The 21,268-nt window shown below is 37.2% G+C and overlaps 1 protein-coding gene across 5 annotated transcripts in view; it reads right to left on the bottom strand.

Moving 5' to 3' along the window:
• The window catches only part of ptpn4b (protein tyrosine phosphatase non-receptor type 4b), a 66,503-nt gene that overhangs the window by 29,291 nt on the left and 15,944 nt on the right, over positions 1–21,268 (bottom strand). For 3 of the 5 annotated variants that reach the window (XM_017694629.2, XM_017694630.2, XM_017694632.2), the window contains exons 2-11: positions 18,092–18,246; positions 14,988–15,095; positions 11,592–11,634; positions 11,414–11,492; positions 11,285–11,329; positions 10,190–10,242; positions 9,032–9,152; positions 6,410–6,497; positions 4,349–4,437; positions 2,942–3,005 (exon numbers count right to left, since the gene is read on the bottom strand). In XM_017694629.2, the coding sequence (XP_017550118.2) occupies positions 2,942–3,005; positions 4,349–4,437; positions 6,410–6,497; positions 9,032–9,152; positions 10,190–10,242; positions 11,285–11,329; positions 11,414–11,492; positions 11,592–11,634; positions 14,988–15,095; positions 18,092–18,229 (828 nt within the window). In that variant the 5' untranslated portion in view covers positions 18,230–18,246. Of the gene's footprint in view, positions 1–2,941; positions 3,006–4,348; positions 4,438–6,409; positions 6,498–9,031; positions 9,153–10,189; positions 10,243–11,284; positions 11,330–11,413; positions 11,493–11,591; positions 11,635–14,987; positions 15,096–18,091; positions 18,252–21,268 lie in introns of all 5 variants that reach the window. The other 2 variants (XM_037534456.1, XM_017694631.2) reach the window with 2 other exon arrangements.

Below are 21,268 nucleotides of genomic sequence, written 5' to 3'. Positions count from 1 at the left end.
GCGACATTTCGTCTTACTGACAAACAACTATTCAAACGTTCAGCATTTTTAACATTCAGAATTTTTATGTCAAAGTTTTTTGATAACATAAAACCAATTTGAATGCAGAAATATGTATAAAATCATTCTAATATGCTAGACCTATTATCATGTTTCAAATAATTAATAAATAACAAATAGTAAATACAAATAAGTCTGTGCAATATTAGGAGGGAAATTTTATTAATAAAACACACCATTTACAAGGAAAATACGTTTATTGCACAGTTTCTATTTATTCGCTGAGATTAACATATTGCAAAATAAACATAAAATATAAACTGTGCCATAACTTTTACACAGATCACATTTTATTGTATTTATTTTTTTTCTAATATGCTATACATATTATTTTTTTATATATTTTACATAATTGTGCATTAAACATTAATCACATTTTGATCATCTGGCCAGGGACGCACAAACATTTGTATGCATAAATGACGGTGTATGATCATTTTATTAGCTTCTTGTTGTTCCTAAATACTGGAAATATGGAATAAAACATGTAAAACACCAGATTATTTAGTGTCTAGGACATTTAGATCTATACTGTATACAAACAAAAAACTATTAATATGACAGATTTCAAACCTTTGTCTCGTAAGTTTCCTTGACAGGTACTTAGATAATTTACCTGACAAGTTCATAATGAGTTCTCTAATAGTATCTACAGACAGTAGTGTTACTAATAAAATTGAGCTGTTGTATACCATTTTCAAAGGCTTTCCAGTTTCTGTGCAGGTGTTTTTAACCAGAACATTTTCAAATTTTCCAAGTTTTCAAGTTTTAAAACTGTGGAAGACTAAACCTTGGTATTCAATAAATACTTACTTGCTGAGATCAGCAATAAGCTCTAGCAGGCAGCACTGGCTCATTACCTCTGCGGGATTATCACATCGTCACTCTATAGGCTAGTGTCATGTCAAGCAAACTAATCAGGGGATAAGCCGGGCTTCGTTAGCAAATCTTCATCAATAAATCGTCTTTAGACTACACTTTGGCAAGACATTCTAACAGAGGCTCAACACTGTTTTTCCTAACCATGATCAGGGCAACTTATGCAAGTTTCAATAATATTACTCAACTAAACTACTTACCAGTCACATGTAGTGAATATTAGGAGAGAGTGATGTTTGTAATATTGTGATGCTTAATACAATCACTGGTAAGAAAATCATTAAGATAATGGGCTAACATCAGAGGTGGGTAGAGTAGTCTTAAACCATAGTCAAGCAACTGTTACTTTGGTGAAATAAAGAATGTTAAAGTGCCTTTAAAACAAAATTAGCAGGCCAAAAAAAACTTCCTAAGTACTGAAAAACTTAGAGAACTGCATTAACTTCAGCATAAGAACTGAACTTTCTTAGGCTCTGTTCTTCTCTTTTTGAAACAGTATAGTCTAGAAAAAATAATAAACCTGTAAAAAACCCACAAACAGTTAGAGGTGTGATCTAAAAACAAAGCAGGACAGATGAGGATAGAAGCTAACAAAACAGAATTAAACAGAAAAAAGAAATTAGTAGCTAAATGTTAACGACTGAACTGCAACTGAATTAAAAGCAGAATATTTTTCTTGCAAACATGCTTTAGTAGAAATAAAAGTACATTTAAACATGTTCAAGAAAGTCTTAGAAATGTACTTCAGTAAGAAAATACTACTACCCACCTTCCGGTTTGGACAAAAAAATCTAATATACACAATTTCCCATTCAGCCCATATGTATTTAACCAGCCAAGACCTTTTTGGTGTGCACATATTGCTTCTTTAGTTTACAAACAGTCGAATTTTAGATTTATTTTCTGTGACTGCATCATCTAAACTTCTCTCAACCCACTCAAACTACTTGCAGGTCTTAATTAAGGTCAAGCAGGCTTGTTAATGTGGCTTAGGACACAGTATGACTTACAGTGAGCTACAAAAAAACAACAAAACCTCACTGTGTAGCTAAACGCAGCAGGTAGCCATTTCAGACAACGGGTGCTATGCCGAATTCCGACTGCCCTTCGCATCAGGCAGAAATATATAGATGCTATAGATTTGGGTGACCACTGACTTCCAGTATTTCCAGTGATCTCCTTTTAGCTCCATTTAAACTTAAAAAAAAGAAAGGAAATTACAGACACCAAACATGACGACATGACGTTTTTTATTTGACAGTGTGAAATTACTGGCTGCCTATTTCAGGATATTATCTATAATTAGGCCACATCTCTGTTATTTATGTAGTGTATAATTAGCCAGTGTTCTAGAAATAGTGATAATACCCACAACATGCTATGGAAAGTGTATCATGATGAAACGTACTGTGATAACCATAGCATGTCGTTATATAGTCCACCACTAGTGCCTATTATAGTAGAATGTTAATGTTTTGCTAGCATAAAGCAGCTTATCAAACACTAAGCCATGCTCGAACCACTGGAGGGTAAAGTTACAGTCACCCGACTGTATCATAATAAACATGAACACTGCTTCTCACTGCTATACGGCTAACATACATATTTAATGACGATACATGAGTGCACACATTCAATGCCCACAGTCTGCCAGTGAGATCTACATATTAAAGAGGCTTGAGGTGAGCAAGCCTGAGGTGAAAGATTCATTCTACTAGTTCCACCAGCTAAAGAAATGAATATTCATATATGCAAAGGCCTCCATCAATTATGAATTGTCACGTCATAAACACTCAAGATGCTTTGCATTATTAAGCGGGCTTTGGTGGGTTTCCTGCCTTCTCTTGCACATCTATCCACCAAGAATGAACAGAACTGTTGGGACCCCTGGCTGTAAGATCAAATCTAAAATTGTGAGACAATTTTGATATTTCACAAGTAGCAGGAATTTTACTGTCTAATACAGAAAGCATGTGAAATCCATTCACAACTGACTGCTTACCGATTCTTTTCGGAGTTGAATAAAAAACTGTTTCGATTTAAAGGAGATTTTTACAATTTTCACCCTGAGAAAAGAGAAAAGAAGAGAAAAGAGAAAGAAAATTAATGTCGCCCCACAGTTCCGGTGGTCAAGTCAAAGTCTCATTACATCATCAAAGAAGGAAAAATACTATAATGTAGTACATTCTAACTGTAATAGTATGTGTTGTTACTAGAATGTGCTTTTAAAGGGGAATTACACTGATATTTTTTAAATGCCTGCATAACTCAATCGTTGAGATGTGAATAAAGCCATTCAGAGTGTGTTGATGTGAAATGCATCACTGTAGAGATATTTACAGACTCAGATTTCTTTACAATGGTGGTGACAGGAACCAGGGGTCGCAATGTCGCTAGTGTAATTCTAGCCATTTATTTAATATTCAAAATGATCAAACAGTAAAACAGTACCTCAGACATTAGGAGATATATTCAGAACCACTTCAAGTAATTGAAGTAACTTTCTGTGAGGGAGCTTTTAAAAGCAGAACTCTATGGACGTCTGGTTCCTATCACCATCATTGAACAATTCTGACTTAGTTTCTCTAAAACTGAGCATTTCACATTAGACCACTCTGAATGACTTTGTTTACATCTCAGCAATTTAAATATACTGATACACTGTAAGCTGTTAGATAATGAGTTAAGCCAAAGTCATAAAATGTGGTCTGACAGATTTTTTTCATGGATTTTAAGGAGAAACACACTATACCAACTAGAGCCAATTCCACATGGATTAGTATTATGGAGAAATATACCACTTAAGTTAACCCTTAATAAAGTGCAGTCATTTTAGCAGAGTAACCAGGCATTACTTTTCTGAAGTGCAATAAATATGACATGAAACATTTGTCAAATATAATGAATAATTATAAGCAATTATCTTCAAACATTACGTGATTTATTAACTTCTTTCTGCAGCAATACTAATTTAATTTAATGAAGGATTAATTAGTTAGAGCAGGTATTGGATAGTAACTGTAAATACTAGGCTTCATCGAGGAGAAGCCTGAAAATGGTTAGGCTAACACTCACACATACCAAAGCACAAAGTAGTGTTTATTAATTTGTACTTATTCTAAAGTTGTTGTTTTCAAACAAACATATGCTATGCAGATAAGCAGCGTCACATGTATTCTCAAATGTCTAAGACTTTTGCATTGTACGGTATTTTATAAGCTCAAAAACTTAAACATTCTACTGCTTCAATGAAACAGTGCTTTACTGACTGATGTGACTGATAAATAAGAAGTTTCTTAACTTAAATAAACAGCTGAAACTGAAAATTGCATTTAGTTAGTTATTCAGTTTCAGTGTCAGACACTATTTTTGTACAGAACCGTGCAGCTCATTTTGTGCGGCCACTCACCATGGAAAGTGGTTGACCCGTACCCTGTTCTTATAAATGGAGATCCCAGCAGACATCACGCCAATGTAGACCTCAGCAGTGGTCTGGTCCTGTGACATACATTACAGGAGACTGTTGGTACAGTATGGTCATAGGTATGAATTCAATTTAATTTTACCTGTGCAGTGAACACTGTGCTGAAGCAGTTTTACAGAAATCCAGGTTGAGACCCTTCACCTTGTTTTGCAGGGCCACAAGTGGCTATTCCTCCGACGGAATACAAATCAATGTTGATTTTTATAAATAGTATAATCATATAAAATATTTTTAGCCGTAACTCTGGGACATTGAGCTGGTAATGAGCAATGAGAGGTGAAAGGAGAGAGGCAAAAACAATTAACACCCCTCCACAAAGGCCGCAAAGATAAAATGGTTCTAAGATGGTTCTTCAAATAAAATAAGCAGGCAATCACGTACACAATAAAACACAGCATATAAACAAAAGAAGTACAATTTTCTAAATGTTCAATTGCTTGTTCACCAAAAAAGACAGACATGCAGTTCAATTCTAGTCCTGAAAATCATGTTTCATCAAATACATTCCAGCAACATTGAGCTTCCTCTTCCAAAACAGAAATTGCCTGAGATTTTACTGTGAAAATGGGGTTAATAAGAACCACGTCCATAATGCGGTAGACCACAGGGCATAAATCCAGCTCTGAATGAATGAATGAATAAATGAAAGAGGGTTTGCAAGTGATACAGGGAAAGGACACAGGAAAACACTATCACAATATGTACTAATTATATGTTTTTCTTACCTTCTTAGTGAGTGATACTGACTTGATATGTTGAAAACTGAGTCACTGAATTATCATAATTTATCATTTCACGTGTTACTTGCAATGCACTGTCACTGTACGCATGTACAATACTGTACTGTGTACTAGATCAGTGGGTAACATACGTCATGGGTAAACCCCTTGGTGTAGCACAAACTGGTAAAATTGAGATCGATATCAAGTTATAGATATCTGGGTATTTCCTGACTTTGACTCACCCTGCATGTGCCTAATACAGTTTTAGACTTATCAACAGCTTCTTGACAGCTACACATCCTTTCAGGCTCTTAGTGTTGAGTTGTCTTGCCACAGTGGAAGGATGGACAGAAACACCTGTAGATTTTTTCAGATCTGAAGCAAGAGTGAAGCTTGATTTTCTACTTTCACTCAAAGAAATAAAGCTTTAAGTGCTGTTCATGTGATGGTGAAGGTTTTGGTAGTCAAAGACGCCTCACATGGTAAACCATGGTAGTCTCATTTAATCGTTTAATACATTTCCAATATTGGAAGCTTGTTTTTTTTCACTTTTTTCCCCTCCGTATGCAAGTGGAATATCTTAGCCATCTCTCCTCAGACATCTCTGGAATTTAACAGATACATATGAGAATTTGAAGGCAGCTAAGGTTTGTTTGGGTAGTTGCTTTGGTGAATGCTAGTTTATAATAATGTTATTGACAGGTTTGAGAACAGCTTATGTTGGGAGACAGCTGTAATTTTAAGATTTGGATGGGAGGGTGGAATAAAGTGGCACCAGAGTGCACAAATTACATTCAGAGATTTTATATTATACTTAATGTTTGGTCTTTTGTGTATCAAATATGTGTTACTGTTTTTTTCCTGACACTGAAATTTGATTATCTTGTGGGCATTTTTAATGGAAACTAAATGAATGAAAAGGCGGTTACAAATTGCTGACTTTTGCATAGTAGTGTATGTGCACTGCGTAACACTTTTCGTTAAGCCTACTAAATTTCTGTGTTTAGCACACAGTACTTAATGCAAACTTTATTACTTATTGTGTGAAAGGGAAGAACTAAAGCTGAAACATGACAGTTTTAGCTGGTTTGCTTAATACATTTGGTTCGGTCTTCTGTTTACAAAGATGGCTGGGTATTTGCTTGGGCAAGCTGTGAATAAATGGTGCAGTCCAAGGCCAAATATTGAACCACTGGCCTGAATAAAAGGGTAAAAATGAAACGAGGAGGGTTGGGGGTGGATTTAGGGGGAGTTAGTTACTGACCCGAGCAAAGTGAAGTTCCACTCCATACAGCTCTAACGAACTGGCAGCCCTCAAGTAGTTAAACTCCGACTCAGCTGGAGAGAGTCCACTAAGAGAGAGGGAGAGAGAGAGAGAGACAGAGAGAGAGAGAGAGAGAGAGATCATTTGTGCAGCAGTCTGTAAGGAGACTCAATCTCTGGGAGCTGGGAACAATGAGCTGCCTTGTTCTTCCGTGTGTGTGTGTTTGTGTATGTGTGTGTGTGCGTTTATATTCAGCTGCGTCCCTTATTTTGCCCCTCAGTCCAATCTTGCTGTCTTGTGTACCATTCTAGATCTTCACTTACAGATGGCTCCAATCTAATACTCAGTCTAACCTAAAATGCTGGATCGGCTATCAGAGGTGGAAAAAGAAAGAAACTGATTTGATTCTGTAACAAATCCAGCCGGAAACATCACAGAATTGTGTGTAGTGCAACATAATATATTGCAAAGTAAAGTAGGTCACGTGAAAAAAAAACGCACCCAAGTCTAAGATTGGGTCTTGAAATTCAAAACTTTCAATGCACCAATTGAACTGCTACAGAGAATCGAAAAATGTGGTGCCATTCAACCCTTAATTTCTATTCCTAAATACTCTGTTTTATCAGAATCAGTGAGCCAACAAGCGTTCTTGTTCCAAAATCTAGACTGCTGATGGGCTGTCTTAGGATAAGTGACACATAACGGTTTCAACAGATTTTCATTTTAAAAAATTATATCAAAAATAGTATTTTGTGCATTTTACATCTGTAAATGAATGTAATGAATGTACTGATACTCTCAATGATACTGTAGCTTTTATAATGTGCAAATTGAAAATGCATTTACATAATGAAGTACTGTAGAATAATGTAATCTATTCAGTATTTATTACATTTATAAAAAACATACTTGAAAATTAGTGGACTAAAAATTATTTTAAAAAGCTATATGTCATGTCATTGACCCCTAAATAACATTTACATTTACACTGTAATAACATAGCATGGTAATAACATGCATGTAATTCATTGCAGTCAGTGAATGTACCCATTTACAGTCCCTTGCACACAAGGTTTAAGCCACACCCACTTTCTGTCTGTAATTGAAAATAAAGTATCAAAAAAGTATTGTTCAGGAAAAGTATCATTACCTATCATTTAATCAAAATATTTTTAAGCCTGAAAAGGGGGGATCACTCTTATTTTCTTGAATAAGATTTTAAATAAAGTTTTCAACATGTTCAACATTAAATTACTCCTCCTGGATAAACGGTAAACTCACCCAGCCCAAATTCATAATGTAGCCATACAATCTAGCGTGCTGAGCTGAATCACTCTGGTTTAAAATTTAACATTTAAGCTCAAAGCACATCTCAAATAGCCAAGAAACTTTACATAATTCAGACTTTAAGTCAGCAGCAGTCATGAACTCAGAGAAAATAAATGCCGTTAGCAGTCATGCCTTAAGCCAACAAATATTTTTATCATCATCAACAAGTTCTTTTTAGGCTGTTCAAGAACACACAATGGATAACGTTCTCATTTGTATGGAAAACTGAATCAGAATTTTAGTTCACATGGGACCCACCAAACCTAATTATTTTTTACCACCTACATAAAATATTTAAATAATCTAAATAAACTAAGAAAAAGCAGGCTATTAGACTGGCTTGCTGGGCTTTCTGATGAGCTTCAAAGTGCAAAATCCTTTTATATTGATACAGATATGAAGTTAAAAGACTCATGCCTAGTAATACTTGTGAAAGAATAAACAACAGGGGTAAACCTCACAACAATCTATTGTGAAAATATGATATCTAAATATACAAATATAGGTCACCTCATCCCCCTACCCCCACCAAAATCTCTGTCACAACTGCAACCATTAGTAGTACTATCATTCTGGAGCAAATGGAAGAGACAGCTTTCTTTCTCTGCTAGATCAGCTCACAATTATAACTGTAATTCACCACTTATTGAAATTTTGTAATCCTTTTTGTATTTACAGTGAGTTCTGTATCTTCAGTTTAAAGTAGCAGTTCACACAGTTCTTTCTGTTGTGGTGTAAAAGAAGTGTATTAATCTGTAGGAAATACAGAGGACAGCTGTGTTTGTTGGATGAGTGTGCCGGTTGGATCTGTGCTCTTTCCTGCATGCAGGTCTTTTTGGAAGTGTGATCTGTTCAGAGTGATGTCACATACAAGTCACGTTAAAATGTAAGGATGCTTTTTCATCAAATTTGCATAAAAAAGAGCTCAGATTTGACAGCCTTTACTTTGCACCTGTTTCATAAAACTTTGCTACAACATAGACAAGAACAGAGATTTGAGTCCAAATGATGAACCAGCTTCAGTGCGTGAAATTAAGTGCTAGCCGGGCAGTACCTCACTTACATGAAGCACGCTCTAATTCTTGCAAATGTTTCCAGCAGAGTGTCAACAAAACATCAGTATGCAGCTGCCCATGGAGCCAATGGCAGCAACTCGTAGGCAGTGTCTGATTTTGAGCATTTCAGTCACATTTAACTATACACAACTTTGATGACTAAGCGCGAATGTGGGGAAAAAGTGAATAGACTTTGGGCCACTTCTGCTTCACTAATGTGCTCTTTCCTCAGCCTTACTTGTGCTGTTGGTGCAGTTTGGCAACCTCCTTCTCGAAGTCCTCTGGAGGGTTAGGAATGAAGCTGTACTCTGAGAGGTAGCCAGGCAAGTGCTCCGACTGGCTGTAGTCCCCCAACTCAGCTGGAACACAAAGCACACAGTGTAACCAAGTGTGTGTGTGTGTGTGTGTGTGTGTGTGTGTGTGTGTGTGAGAAGAACACAATGGGTCCTTCACCCTTTGAAAGTCTCACACTGTGATTCTTACAATTTGCTCATGGTCTTGTAAAAATGCAACATTGTGCCAAAGGCCACAGCCAGATGAAACTATTAAACAATTAAAATTAAAGGGAAACAATTCATTTATATACATCCACCTATTCAGTCTACAGCAGTTTAGCTCCTCCCATTCATAATGAGGTTACAGCTCTGAGTGTTTTGTTAATGAGGCACAAAAGTCATTTATATATATCAGTCTTTAAAGTACAGTAGCAAAACCAGCCTGCTTAATTTTAAGGTACAAAGAGAGAATGGATTATGGTCATTTTTGATACATAAAAACCACACCATTGCCTCTGATTTGCTAGCCTTGGTGTCCTTACCTGCACTGGGGAAGTGGTTATAATTTTGACTGTGCGTGTTTAAAAACAGCTAGCAGTTTCTTCGAGATTATTAAATTAAAGCCCCTTTCCTCATGTGCATGACCCTAAAAACTCATAACAAACATCAGCTAAACCCCAGCACATGTATTGAGGTTAATCTAGAGACAAAAGGCTTGAAGCCAGATTGGCAAAAGGATTGAGAGAAAGTATGTGTGTGTGTGTGTGTGTGTTTGTGTGTGTGTGTGTGTGTGAGATTACAGAGTGTAACACAAAATAAACATGCCGTTTTAATGGAATCAACCAGAAATGGGAATTTTACATGCATTAGCGACAAGCCTCTTCATTTGTTTACTATTTAAAATTTCTAAAGCCCCAATCAGACTAATCAAAACAGCATCATAATTGCCCTTCATAAAGACAGTTACAATTTAACAGGCGCATTATATTCATTTGAAAACCTTTATTGTTACAGCATTAAAAGATGAGCAGCACAGGTTGCCGCAAAACATGGCTGACTGGAAAACTGGCATCCTCAATACTTTTGCAGAATTGTCAAAACTCAGGGTAAATCATACTTACCCTGAATGGCATAAGAGGCCAGCAGAGCTGCTGCATTCTGTGGACACGGCAACCTGACACAAACCAAGAACACACACCATGTTATATTCACAATACACTACAGTGAAACACAGGGTTTTTTTAACTGAAATATCATGCTAGGTCAGTGAATGAAACTTGCTTTTGTAAGCAGTGTATTAGAGTGGAAAGATATGAAAGTTCTGTGGCCTGGACCAGTAACGATTTTAAAGGGATAAAGGTTCAGATTACAAATAACATCAGCCAATATAATTTAATACATAGATTTTACTTATATACTTCAGTAGTTTCAGTTAAACAGTAATATGATTGTAAAATATGACTGCCTGTTGTCAGTGATGAACCTTCTTAACCTCAAATAAAAGATAAGCTATGCTTTTTCATTTCAAATGAAAATGAAAATGCAGTAGTCTCTTAATCAGCCACTGCTCTCTGGTCCAGTGCACCCGCAGTAGTCTACTTCTGTGTTTCAAGTCAGGGGACATACAGGAACTGCTGGGCTTTGATGCGAGTCTTAGCCTAACATGAACATCAGACCAATGAGGGCTGCCTGACACAGTAAGCTGCATAAGACAGCGTTCCGGCTTCGTCCACACCACAAGCTGTACTCCAGCTGGTGCTGAAGTGGGAATAACTGTATAATATTAATAATTAATTATTGTGAATAATATTTCCCCAATTCCTGCAGTGTCTGACAGTTGGATGCAGAAGTATGTGGGATGCTTGTAAAAGACTTGACTTCTTCTAGAATTTCTCTCCGTCTTAGATGGTGCAGCAATTACATTTAAACGCCTGCACAGGTGCCAAAATGTAAAAAAAAAAAAAAAAAAAAAAAAAAAGCTGCCAAATAAAAAGCCAACTCAAGCTTTGTAGCAATTCAGACGTGCAAAATCTTCTGGACAACAATGGACTTGGGTTACAGCCTATAACTGTACACTTACATAGTGGACATTTAACACAGGTGGAGTTATAAAGTTGCCAGATAGTGACAGTACAACTTGATACTTGGCACAACATGGTGTTTCTAAAAAAGTGCAAAGTGACTACAGTATTATTGGAATCTCTAAAAATACTGACCTCCCACTCAAGATGTCCTGTTTCAACTGTAAAAAGTACAAGTACCTGAAAATGAGAACAATAAAAATGAAGTATCTGGGTTTTAAAAAAATGGCACTGTTAAAAAAAGAAATTATATAAACTCCGCACCTTGTGTACTCCTCTTGTAGTTTGCTTGGATCACCTACGAAAAACTTCACCCTAAAACTTAAATTATTTGGAGCCACCCCTTAAAAAAAACAGATATTCAGTCAATTCCATCCAAGTGAAAATTAATTACATGACCATGAAAACTCAGAAGTAGTGAATCACTTCACTTATCACCTACTTTTCAGTTGTTTCCTTATTGGTTTGTTTGGATCCAGCCACCTCTACGTAAAATAAGAAAAAAAGAAAAAAACAACAACAACAAAATAAACCATCACTGTCATATTTTCATGTGGACTTAACTAAATAACTATACTGACATAGATGACTAATTTCTTCTAAGTATTTTATTTGGCATAGATCTCTAAACCTGGCCGTTCCAGTTTATAACAAATTTTTTTTCAACAGCTAGAGGCTGACACCATGGTCTCTATTGGCTAGTTAGATACAGACTGTTATCCAAATACAAGGACTCCATTATGGGTGCAGTCCTATATGAAATAAGTGTTGGCATTTCAATTCAGTGAGCTTGTCCGTGAAATAAAGATTAAAACATTTATCACTTCTAAATAACATATTCATCAGAGTGTATGAATAATGGATTTGGCCCTCTCTCCTACTCACTATGCTGTAACACATAGACACAGGCCCTCTTCAGGCTCAGTTACAAACCACTGGAGTGTGGCATGAGCCCCGGCTCAACTCTACTGTCTGTCCAGCGTAACCTCCCCTCAGCTACCGAAGGAGTGCAAGTGTGTGCATCCATCATCCATCTTTTCTCTTCGTAGATCCAAGTATGTGTTCTTTCATGAGAAGGTGGACTGGGAACATATTCTCATTTAAAACACACACTGGGTGCAAAAATGATATCTTGCTATCTAGTGAATATTTCCAATATTGCTCATTATGAGATATTGCAACTCCAGAGATTTTATTCGTTTTAATTCATTTTATCCTATTAATTGAGTTCCATTGGTAGACACCGTTGCCTCTTTCAAGAAAGAACTTTCTTGCTTTAAACAAACAAAATTATCAGAGAATGGAAGAAGACAATTTCCTTACATAAAATTATGTGAATTATGTAAAAACGAGAAGAATCCTATAGTCTTACATTTAGAGATACTTTCCATTTTTCCCAAGCACAGTGTGATCGGGTGAGAAGTGCTCTACTTGTGCCGTTATTTGTCATAGCAATGTTTTTTTCTCAAAAACTGTATTATTCTACGGGGCACCACATCACTACATTTTTTTATTTTAGCACATTAAAAACACAAAATGGATACACCGCGTAACTTCTACAAGATAATACTTGACCTGCAGCCTGTTTGGTCAGATTCTGAAGAAGAGTTTGAAAGTAACCTGTCGTTTCCTCTAAGCAAGCTTTTAAGTCAGCAGCTATGATGGCGGAACAGCTAAAGTGGAATTAGCCAGAAATGAACAGAATACAATCCAGCAAACAAGATGGGATTTGAACTGCTTTACAACAAAACTGCTAAGTATTGAAAAAGCTGAGCTCAATCTGATATTGTGACTTTCATGGCTCTATGTGTAGGAAGGAATCAAAGAGGGAAATGCCAATATTAAAGCACCTTTGATACAGTGTTTGGGGCTTATTTATTTATTTATTTATTTATTTTGCAGAACTGTTGTAAAAAGTAACAGAACACTCAAGGTTGCCTGTTATCACGAACATCATGGATGTGAATATCTACAGTACTCAGCCTTCAGCTCAGGCCTACAACTGAAGCACAGTTGTGATGTTATCTCATGTTCTGTCATTTAAAAATGTAACAAGAATGTTTTGTTTTGAAAAAGTTCTTCAATTCAATGTAGGGCTAAAATACTTGGGGAAATATTTAAATGTGATTCTTCCGAGAATCTTCAGTACTGTGATTGTGATTTAAATGCAATTCTCTTCTATAATATTCCATATATGCCCACTGTTTAACATTGGTTGCCAGCTAACATTAGGCCAACATAGGCCCCTTGGCCACAATGTCATACGCAGTCTGTTCAGACCAAGTGGAATTGCCACAGATCGGATACGGATCAGATTTCAGTACCATGTATGAAAGCGTCTCAAATTGGAATTGAAAAAGTCAGATTGAATGTTTTTTATGGGCCCAATTCCATTTCACCCCTTGCCCCTACCACTTAGCCCTTAGCCCTCTGTTTTGCACGTTCAAGTCTAGGGTTAGGGTGTCCCAATTTTTGTTGAAATAGAGGGGTAGGGAGAAGTGTTAGGGCTATATGGCCCCCCCAAATGGAGGTTTTTCAGAGGCACTCTCCAAACAGCGTGTTATGAGAAAAAAAACAAAAGCCGGCAAGATGGCTTCATGAGCGACCAAAGAAACCCACAAATGTAAGTATTTTCTTCGTTAAACAATTACTATAACCATTGTATTATCTCAGTTTAATGTTGTTTCAATGTATCATGGTCCTTTTCTTCATAACATGCATAAACAATCGCTAAAAGTATGCTACTGTCTCGCGAGCTAGTGAGCTAACTTTCCCGTTCCACCTTAAACAGTCCAGCAGTACTGACACCTGAAGCACTAGAATCGAACTGCTGCACCATTTAAGGTATTACAGGAAAATTCGAACAAGAATAGCTGACTTCAGCTTCGTATCACCAATGAATTAGTGGTGGTCGATAATAAATAACTGTCTTATACTCCCTCTTGCATATGTTACTCTAAATGTAACTAAGCCCAGCGGCGAGGTTGCTGAACTTTTCCCTTCTCTCCTATCACTGAAGTCGGGCCGAATCATCAACAGAGCACCGCTAGTAGCTGTTAAAGAAGCGGATTGAGGATAGTTTGAAGCGGATTGAGGATTGTTTGAGGATTGTCCCATTTTGTAGGGCAAGATTTCAACCACCACCCATTGTGACTCCGTTCCAAGGGGTCAGGGTGACACAACATTGTCATTGGTCCTTGCTGTTCATCTTTGTCACAAGAAAAAGATCAGATTTGGACCACTTTTACCTGATGTATAAATGTTTCAATATTCAATATAAAAATATGATTTAGCCCTAAGTTGAAGAAGGATTGATCAGTTGAAGCAGGTATTGGATGGCAACCATCCCCTCACAAATCACACCACACTGGCACACATGAAGTAACAAGGCACTGTTTATTTGTTTATTAGTATTTATCCTAGTGTTTTGTTTAACAAATAACACTTACTGAACAGACAAATAGATTTGTATATTGTTTCTCAGATGCCTAAGACTTCTACACAGTACTCTCTCTCTCAGCTGTAAACAAACTTGTCTTTCAAAACAGAGAAGTATTACAGGCTAAAATTAAACATACTGCAGTGTACATCTAGAGGACATTTTGTCCAGTCATTGCCTGTTTAACCCATTGTTTTATCCACTTTTAAAAACTGGCAAATGTGCACTTTAGAATGCGCTAAAGAAGCACTTTAGAAGCACTTTAAAATGCTTATAATTTTTATATATATAATATTTAGAATATACTGAAAATACATATGTTACTAAGCTAAATTGTTTGGGGGCAACACAGGAGTCAAAGCTGTTGTGTTTTGAAAGTGACCGAGCATCCGTTTGTACCTGATTGTCCGAGGAGTCGTCAGCAAGCTGAAGTCCAAAATAGTCTCGCTCTGTCAGCTGCAGATGTTCAAAGACTACGTCCAGCAAGATCTGACCCTGATCCTGCTTCTGGAGAAATAGAGAAAGAAAGCAAGAAAGAAAGAAAGAAAGGGAGAACATGAAGATAGATGACAGTAGGGGAGAGAGGGTGACAGGAGAGTGAGAGAGAGAGAGAGAGAGAGAGAGAGGGAGACAGAGAGAGAGAGAGAGAGAGAGAGAGAGAGAGGGAGACAGAGAGAGAGAGAGAGAGAGAGAGAGAGAGGTAACAAGGGAAAAAGAGGGAGAGAGGGAGTTTTTCAGTCAGTTGTAGCTACAGACAGTTTATGCTGTAATGATGCAGTCCTCTAGGGGTGAGTTGGGGGGTGTACCAAACACTAGGATGCATACTAATGTATACTAATTTATTCAAATACATGCAAATGTGCGCACTTTGGCTCACTGACCAAAACGGAGGGGGGGATTATGAGTTCTTCTCCATTTGCTACTCTGACACAATTAAGAGAGTGCAAAAGGTTATGCACGATGTGTACACTTTAGCTGTAATGCCTGTCACTGGAGGCTGACTGAGTCATATTGAAACAGACACAAATCGAAAGGGATCACCTTTAAAGGAACAGTTCAGTGACAAAACAAATGTGCAGAACTTTCCCCTTGCGGTACACAGACGCTCAGCCAAGGCTTCTTTAGTTTTGCAATGTAGCTAACAAGGAACAGAATTAGCACTGTATGAACTGTCTATCAAAATCATCAGTCATTTGCCTCAAACTGCATCCAGTTGTCCACTAACCTCAAACAGACTTGCTTCTGTGATTTCTGTATGAAACAGCCTTATCTATGAAAAAATCTGCCTTTATCATGTCTGCTACTGTTGTTATAAGCTGCTCAATGTACGTTTTGGTTCATTTTTCTGTAAAACAAACAGAACCATTCTCTCAACTGGCCTTCCATATGCACATAACCAGTTAGTTTGAGTGGCATGGCAAGTAGGAGCTTGATTTGTGTGATGGCCCCAGGACTTGTGTGGGGTCTCACCCAGGAATGTGTGGCATCTGTCATCGCACAAAAATTCCTACAATCACAGCTCAGTAAATCTGCATTACTTCAATGTAATCACACAAAATTACAGTGATTTTTGCCCAATAATAATAAAAAAGAAGTTTATATCAATATCAGCCAATTACTACATTCACCCAATTGATAATGCAAGCTGAAGTGGCAACATGTTATTATGATCCATCCTTTACATTACTGATGTACTTTTGTCATTTCTTTTGATGATGTATTTATGGTATTCTGGAAGAGCAGAACATTCAGGTGGCTTAATGTGCTAAAATATCTGCTATCTTTTCTTTTTTTAATTTTTTAAATGAAGTTTACTGTATTTATAACAGAAATGCATTTTAGGGCTGCAACAACGTATCATTATCAATGATGTTGATAATAAAAAGTTGTCGGCAATGAATCATATTATGGATCACTTGGTGATAATATTTGTGCTGAGATCACTGAGATTTTTTAAATCTCCATTTTTAGTACTTGAATGTGGACTGATAAAAAAACGTACATATATTTGAAAAAGCTGACATCACAAGCGGTCATGAGCTGCTTTAGGTCTCCGTATCTGACACAGCTGACAACTGGACTGATCTGTAACATCACACTTCATTACATGATGTTATTGACCCCATAGAAGCTGTAATTCATTCATTTTTGCTTTATCTTTAGAGGAGAGATGCTGAAGAGCAGCCAAGCTTGGGCTCCCATGTAAGATTAGTTTGTGTTGTTCTTTTATTGTTTCTGCACCTTTCAAAAAGAGAGCTTTCGGGAGCAATGCAGAAGCTGATAAAAGTTATCACTTGATACAAACCCTTTTTAGACTAAATTAATTAGAACACATTCATTTCACATTTTTTAGAAAGAAAGTATTGTACTTTTAATTTCTTGAACAAAACACTATTGCCAGACTATCTGCAGGTTTTCGTTTCCGAACTAATCGATTTTAAGAACAGTCATGAATTGCAACCCTATTCAATTCCTCCCCAGTGCTAATCCAGGCAGATGTAATGGGGGACGTGTTACAGAAACTTTCTAACTTTAGTCCTAAATTAAGATCTGACAAAGACAAGCCATTTCATAAATTTGAATTACAGAAGCAAATCTCATCTTCAGGAATTATATCATATAGCATCTTATCTTAAGTAAGGAAATCTTAAACTAACGATCAAGACTGATAATCAACTGTTATGTCTGTTTTCAAGCAATCGATGATATGCACGTTGAAACATAAACACATCCATGACTTTAAAAATCTTAGTTGGCCACCATTTCTGTTGTAAAATGTCAAACCCAAAGTGCGATAAACTGGAAGAATATCATGACTGCATCCTCTGCTGTTAAACGGGGCATCACCACTTTCAGTTTCATCTCTAGGCTTTAGCCGGTGTGCTAGCCACACGTTCAACTATCTCTTCATTATTTACTGGCATCACCGGCATTTATTTGCTAAGCTTTCATGAACATTAGCACACCAGGCAATGAGAGGGAAGAAATAAAAAGCAAAAAAATGCACAACCATCCCTTTGCAATATGAATAATTCAAACATTATTAAGATAAGTTAGAATAGGTTAGTTGCCCAAAAACAAGGGAGGGTTAAAACAGATGTTTGGGCACCAATTAGGACAGTAATTAGAACATTTCCTCTAGTTAGGATGCTTCTGTAATACTCTTGTCTTAAGTTAGGACATGATTATGAACGTAGGACCTGCTGTTCTTTAATAGATAATAGTCCTAAATTCAGTCTGATGTTGACTGTATAAGATGACATAACTACTAGGCTACTTCAGTAAACAGTATATGGAACTGAATCATGATGCAAGTTAGACATTATGATGCTCTGGAGCTTTGCTTGAGAAAATTATCTCTAACTGGACCATATAGAATTTTTATTAAATACCCCTGTTCTACACTTTACAAATATTTGCATGGAAAGTATTGGATACCCCTAGCAAGGACATAGAAATTCCTAGATTTAAACTGCAATTAACTGCATGGTATGTGTACTTACATTAACTCTGAAGGCTTGCACTGTGTTGTCCAGCAGCAAAACGTTACACACCAGCTGCGCACTCTGTCTGTCTCGGGCCACTTCGGACTCTCCCACATCGGAGCTTCTGCCAGCAGGCAACCGGAAGCGTGCTGTCATTACTGTCCCCACACCGTCTGTCCTCAAACACACAGACAAGAAAGGCAATAGCATCACTATAATCACTATAATTGTTACGATATCTGGCATCAGAAAATTCCTGCAATTTTATATGCTATTGAATAAACATTAAAAATATAAATAAATAAATGACTAAATAACTAAAAGTGTTAATAGCATGATAAATTACATGATGTATTACTTCATTTTTTAAAACACTGATCATGCATTTTTCTAGTTTGATCCTTCAGATCGTCAGTAGCTACACTCTGAAGCCAACAACAACAAAACATTAGACGACAGTGTTTAAATATTTGCATATGACTGTATAGAAGTCAAAACATTTGCAGCCACACATTTATCACGATCACAATAACTCATTATTATTATTATATTATTCCTATATTGTCCAGGGGTGTAACATCATGATCTCACAACACAAATTTTATTAAATATTTCATATTTTATTAAATATTAAATACTTTATAATTCTTTAGTCACACAGCACGTAGGGGGTAACTGTTTCTGGTGCATCAAAATAGTATTTGACTCACAATATATACAAACAACGTATGCTTGTGTGTTTTATGTGAAAAGGACCACAATGGAAATACGCTTTAGGGCTTTATTCTGCTTCAATCCTAAATGATGTAACGTGTGTAATGTCTGCCGCGCAGTGTTATATGTAATTCTATTCATCAAATAAATTCAATCGATCAATATAGTACGACAGGGCCATGGAAAGTTGCACAATAATTCGTCAATACATTCTTACAAAGAAAGGAAATCTTACAGATAGACTATAATGTTATATATTGCTCTGAAGAGTTTAGTACCATATCGCAATAAGAAAAAAGCTGTTCTTGAAACAGGTTTTCTTTGTTCTTAATGATCTGAAGTGCCTTTCAGAAGCAAGTAGATGAAAAAGATGGTACGCTGGATGAGAGCAATCTGTAATTATTCTCTTTGCTCGCTTGAGGGTGCGCAGAGTATAAACCAACTGAATAAGTCAACTGAAAAATGCAACTGCATTTTCTGAATATCAATACCAATGTCTGAATAGCATCAGTTTGCATACAATCACCAACCAACACCTCATTCTAGCACTGCTCCTGCCTCATCAGTAATAGGGTTGGGCTGAATAATGATAATAAAGTATAGTGTTGTATTTAAAAATGATGTCTCAGATTTCTATTGCACATACTAACAGCGAAATAAACATATTCTACAAATGTATATATTTTAGATGAGCTCACTGACTGGTTGTGTGGGAGCTCACCTGTTGGTGCCACTGATAGAAAGAGGGGGAAAATCAGAGATTAAAAAAACCTCAGAAAAACTAGCTTATGTATAATAGCGGCTCAGCAATGGGTAAGAGTGACACTCACTCTAACAGTCACTTGACTCTGCGCTCTCAGATATCCTCTAAATGGGTGTCATTTTAGCATCAGTTAGCTGGAACCAAGTCTGTGCTGTGCTCTGTGGCACATTTGGCCTGCTACCTAAGCTCTCATTCGCTTAGCCAAAACACTGCAGTCCCAAACACCACAGAGTAGGTTCGATTTCTAAACTCCAACACGAGTTACACTTTTGCTCCCTCAGACATTAGTTTTCATTAGCTAAACTTGTTTCTTCAGCGCAGCAGTTAGTCAGAATCATACCTGTACTGTGGTGCACGGCACTGTTTGGGTTGTTGATTTAGCCAATAAAACTACAGACCCAAACACCTCAGAACACGTTGGATTTCTTCTTTCTGTCCCTTCAACCAGACTTGAACCGTTATCATCTAACCGAAAAAAAAGGCCCAGCACTGTTGTTCTGTTGAGGAATAACTTTTGTGTTGGTGAGCCACGATATCTTCACCCAGGACTTCGGAAGAAGTTGGTAATCACACACACACCAGGGCAATCGTAGTCTGGAGGTTAGGGAACCAGCCCTGTGACCAGAAGGTTGCCGGTTCGACCCCCTTGTTTGACAGTCCATGACTGAAGTGCCCTTGAGCAAGGCACCTCACCCCCAATTGCTCTCTGGGTGCTGTGGATAGGGCTGCCCACTGCTCCGGGCAAGTGTGTGCTCACTAGCGCACATGTATGTGTTTGCTTCACTGCATGGATGGGTTAAATGCAGAGGTCTAATTTCACAGTGACAAATGGTTTTAAATTCTGTTTCTATTCTATCTGTCAGTGCTTTAGTTTACCAGAATCAAAAATGTTCTGTGGTGAGCAGAGCTGTGATGCTAGCTAAGCTAATGCTAACCAGATCTTCTCTCAGTGTTTGCAGCAGTGTTTAATATTTGACAACTGTAAGATAGATACCCCCACCCTCACACCTGGTCAGAAGCTGACAGGAGATTCTCCAAGTGAACGTCTCACAAGTAAAACCACAAAATGTTAAAAGCTGACACTGAAAGTGACACCACACCACACAAACAATTATTCTCAGCATTTAGTGTAGCAACTAGGCATTTACGCCAGTTTAGTAAGTCAACTGGCCAAAGAGAGGTCTGTATATTATTTTTCTTTGCTAGCGTTACTATGAAGCACAAGTGCCTCAACACGCCACAGACGTGACTGAGAAGTCTGAGGAGTGCAGCTAGGCTAAACATGATAGCTGAAGTCAGCAAAGATCATTTACTGTTCTCTGTGTTACCTCAACAAGCTGTATTTGGCTGTATTTGGAGACTAATTGTTAATAAAGAAGAACACTAGTTAGTAACCTGTGTAACAACATGAACATAATTTTTCTTACTTCAAATTTAGTGCAAACTATCATGAAAATACAGAATTGTGACCTCGGTATCGTTCGAAATGTGGGCTGAGAGTACTTAGTCTAGGGCTAGGGGTAGCCCTACCCCTAATTTCTACTACCTACTCTGAAACAACCAAAACACAATTCCACATATAACTGAGAAATATTTATAATATATATCTATAATAGAAGCTTAGCAATATTCTAGTCACACGCATTTGCATAAACATTCAAGGCTGCACATGCACATACACGTGATCTTCAAGCTATGTTCAAACACTCTGGGCAAAC

The sequence above is a fragment of the Pygocentrus nattereri genome, chromosome 25, assembly GCF_015220715.1.
Source record: "Pygocentrus nattereri isolate fPygNat1 chromosome 25, fPygNat1.pri, whole genome shotgun sequence".
Taxonomy (NCBI): Eukaryota; Metazoa; Chordata; class Actinopteri; order Characiformes; family Serrasalmidae; genus Pygocentrus; species Pygocentrus nattereri.
This window is presented reverse-complemented; position numbering and strand designations above follow the sequence as displayed.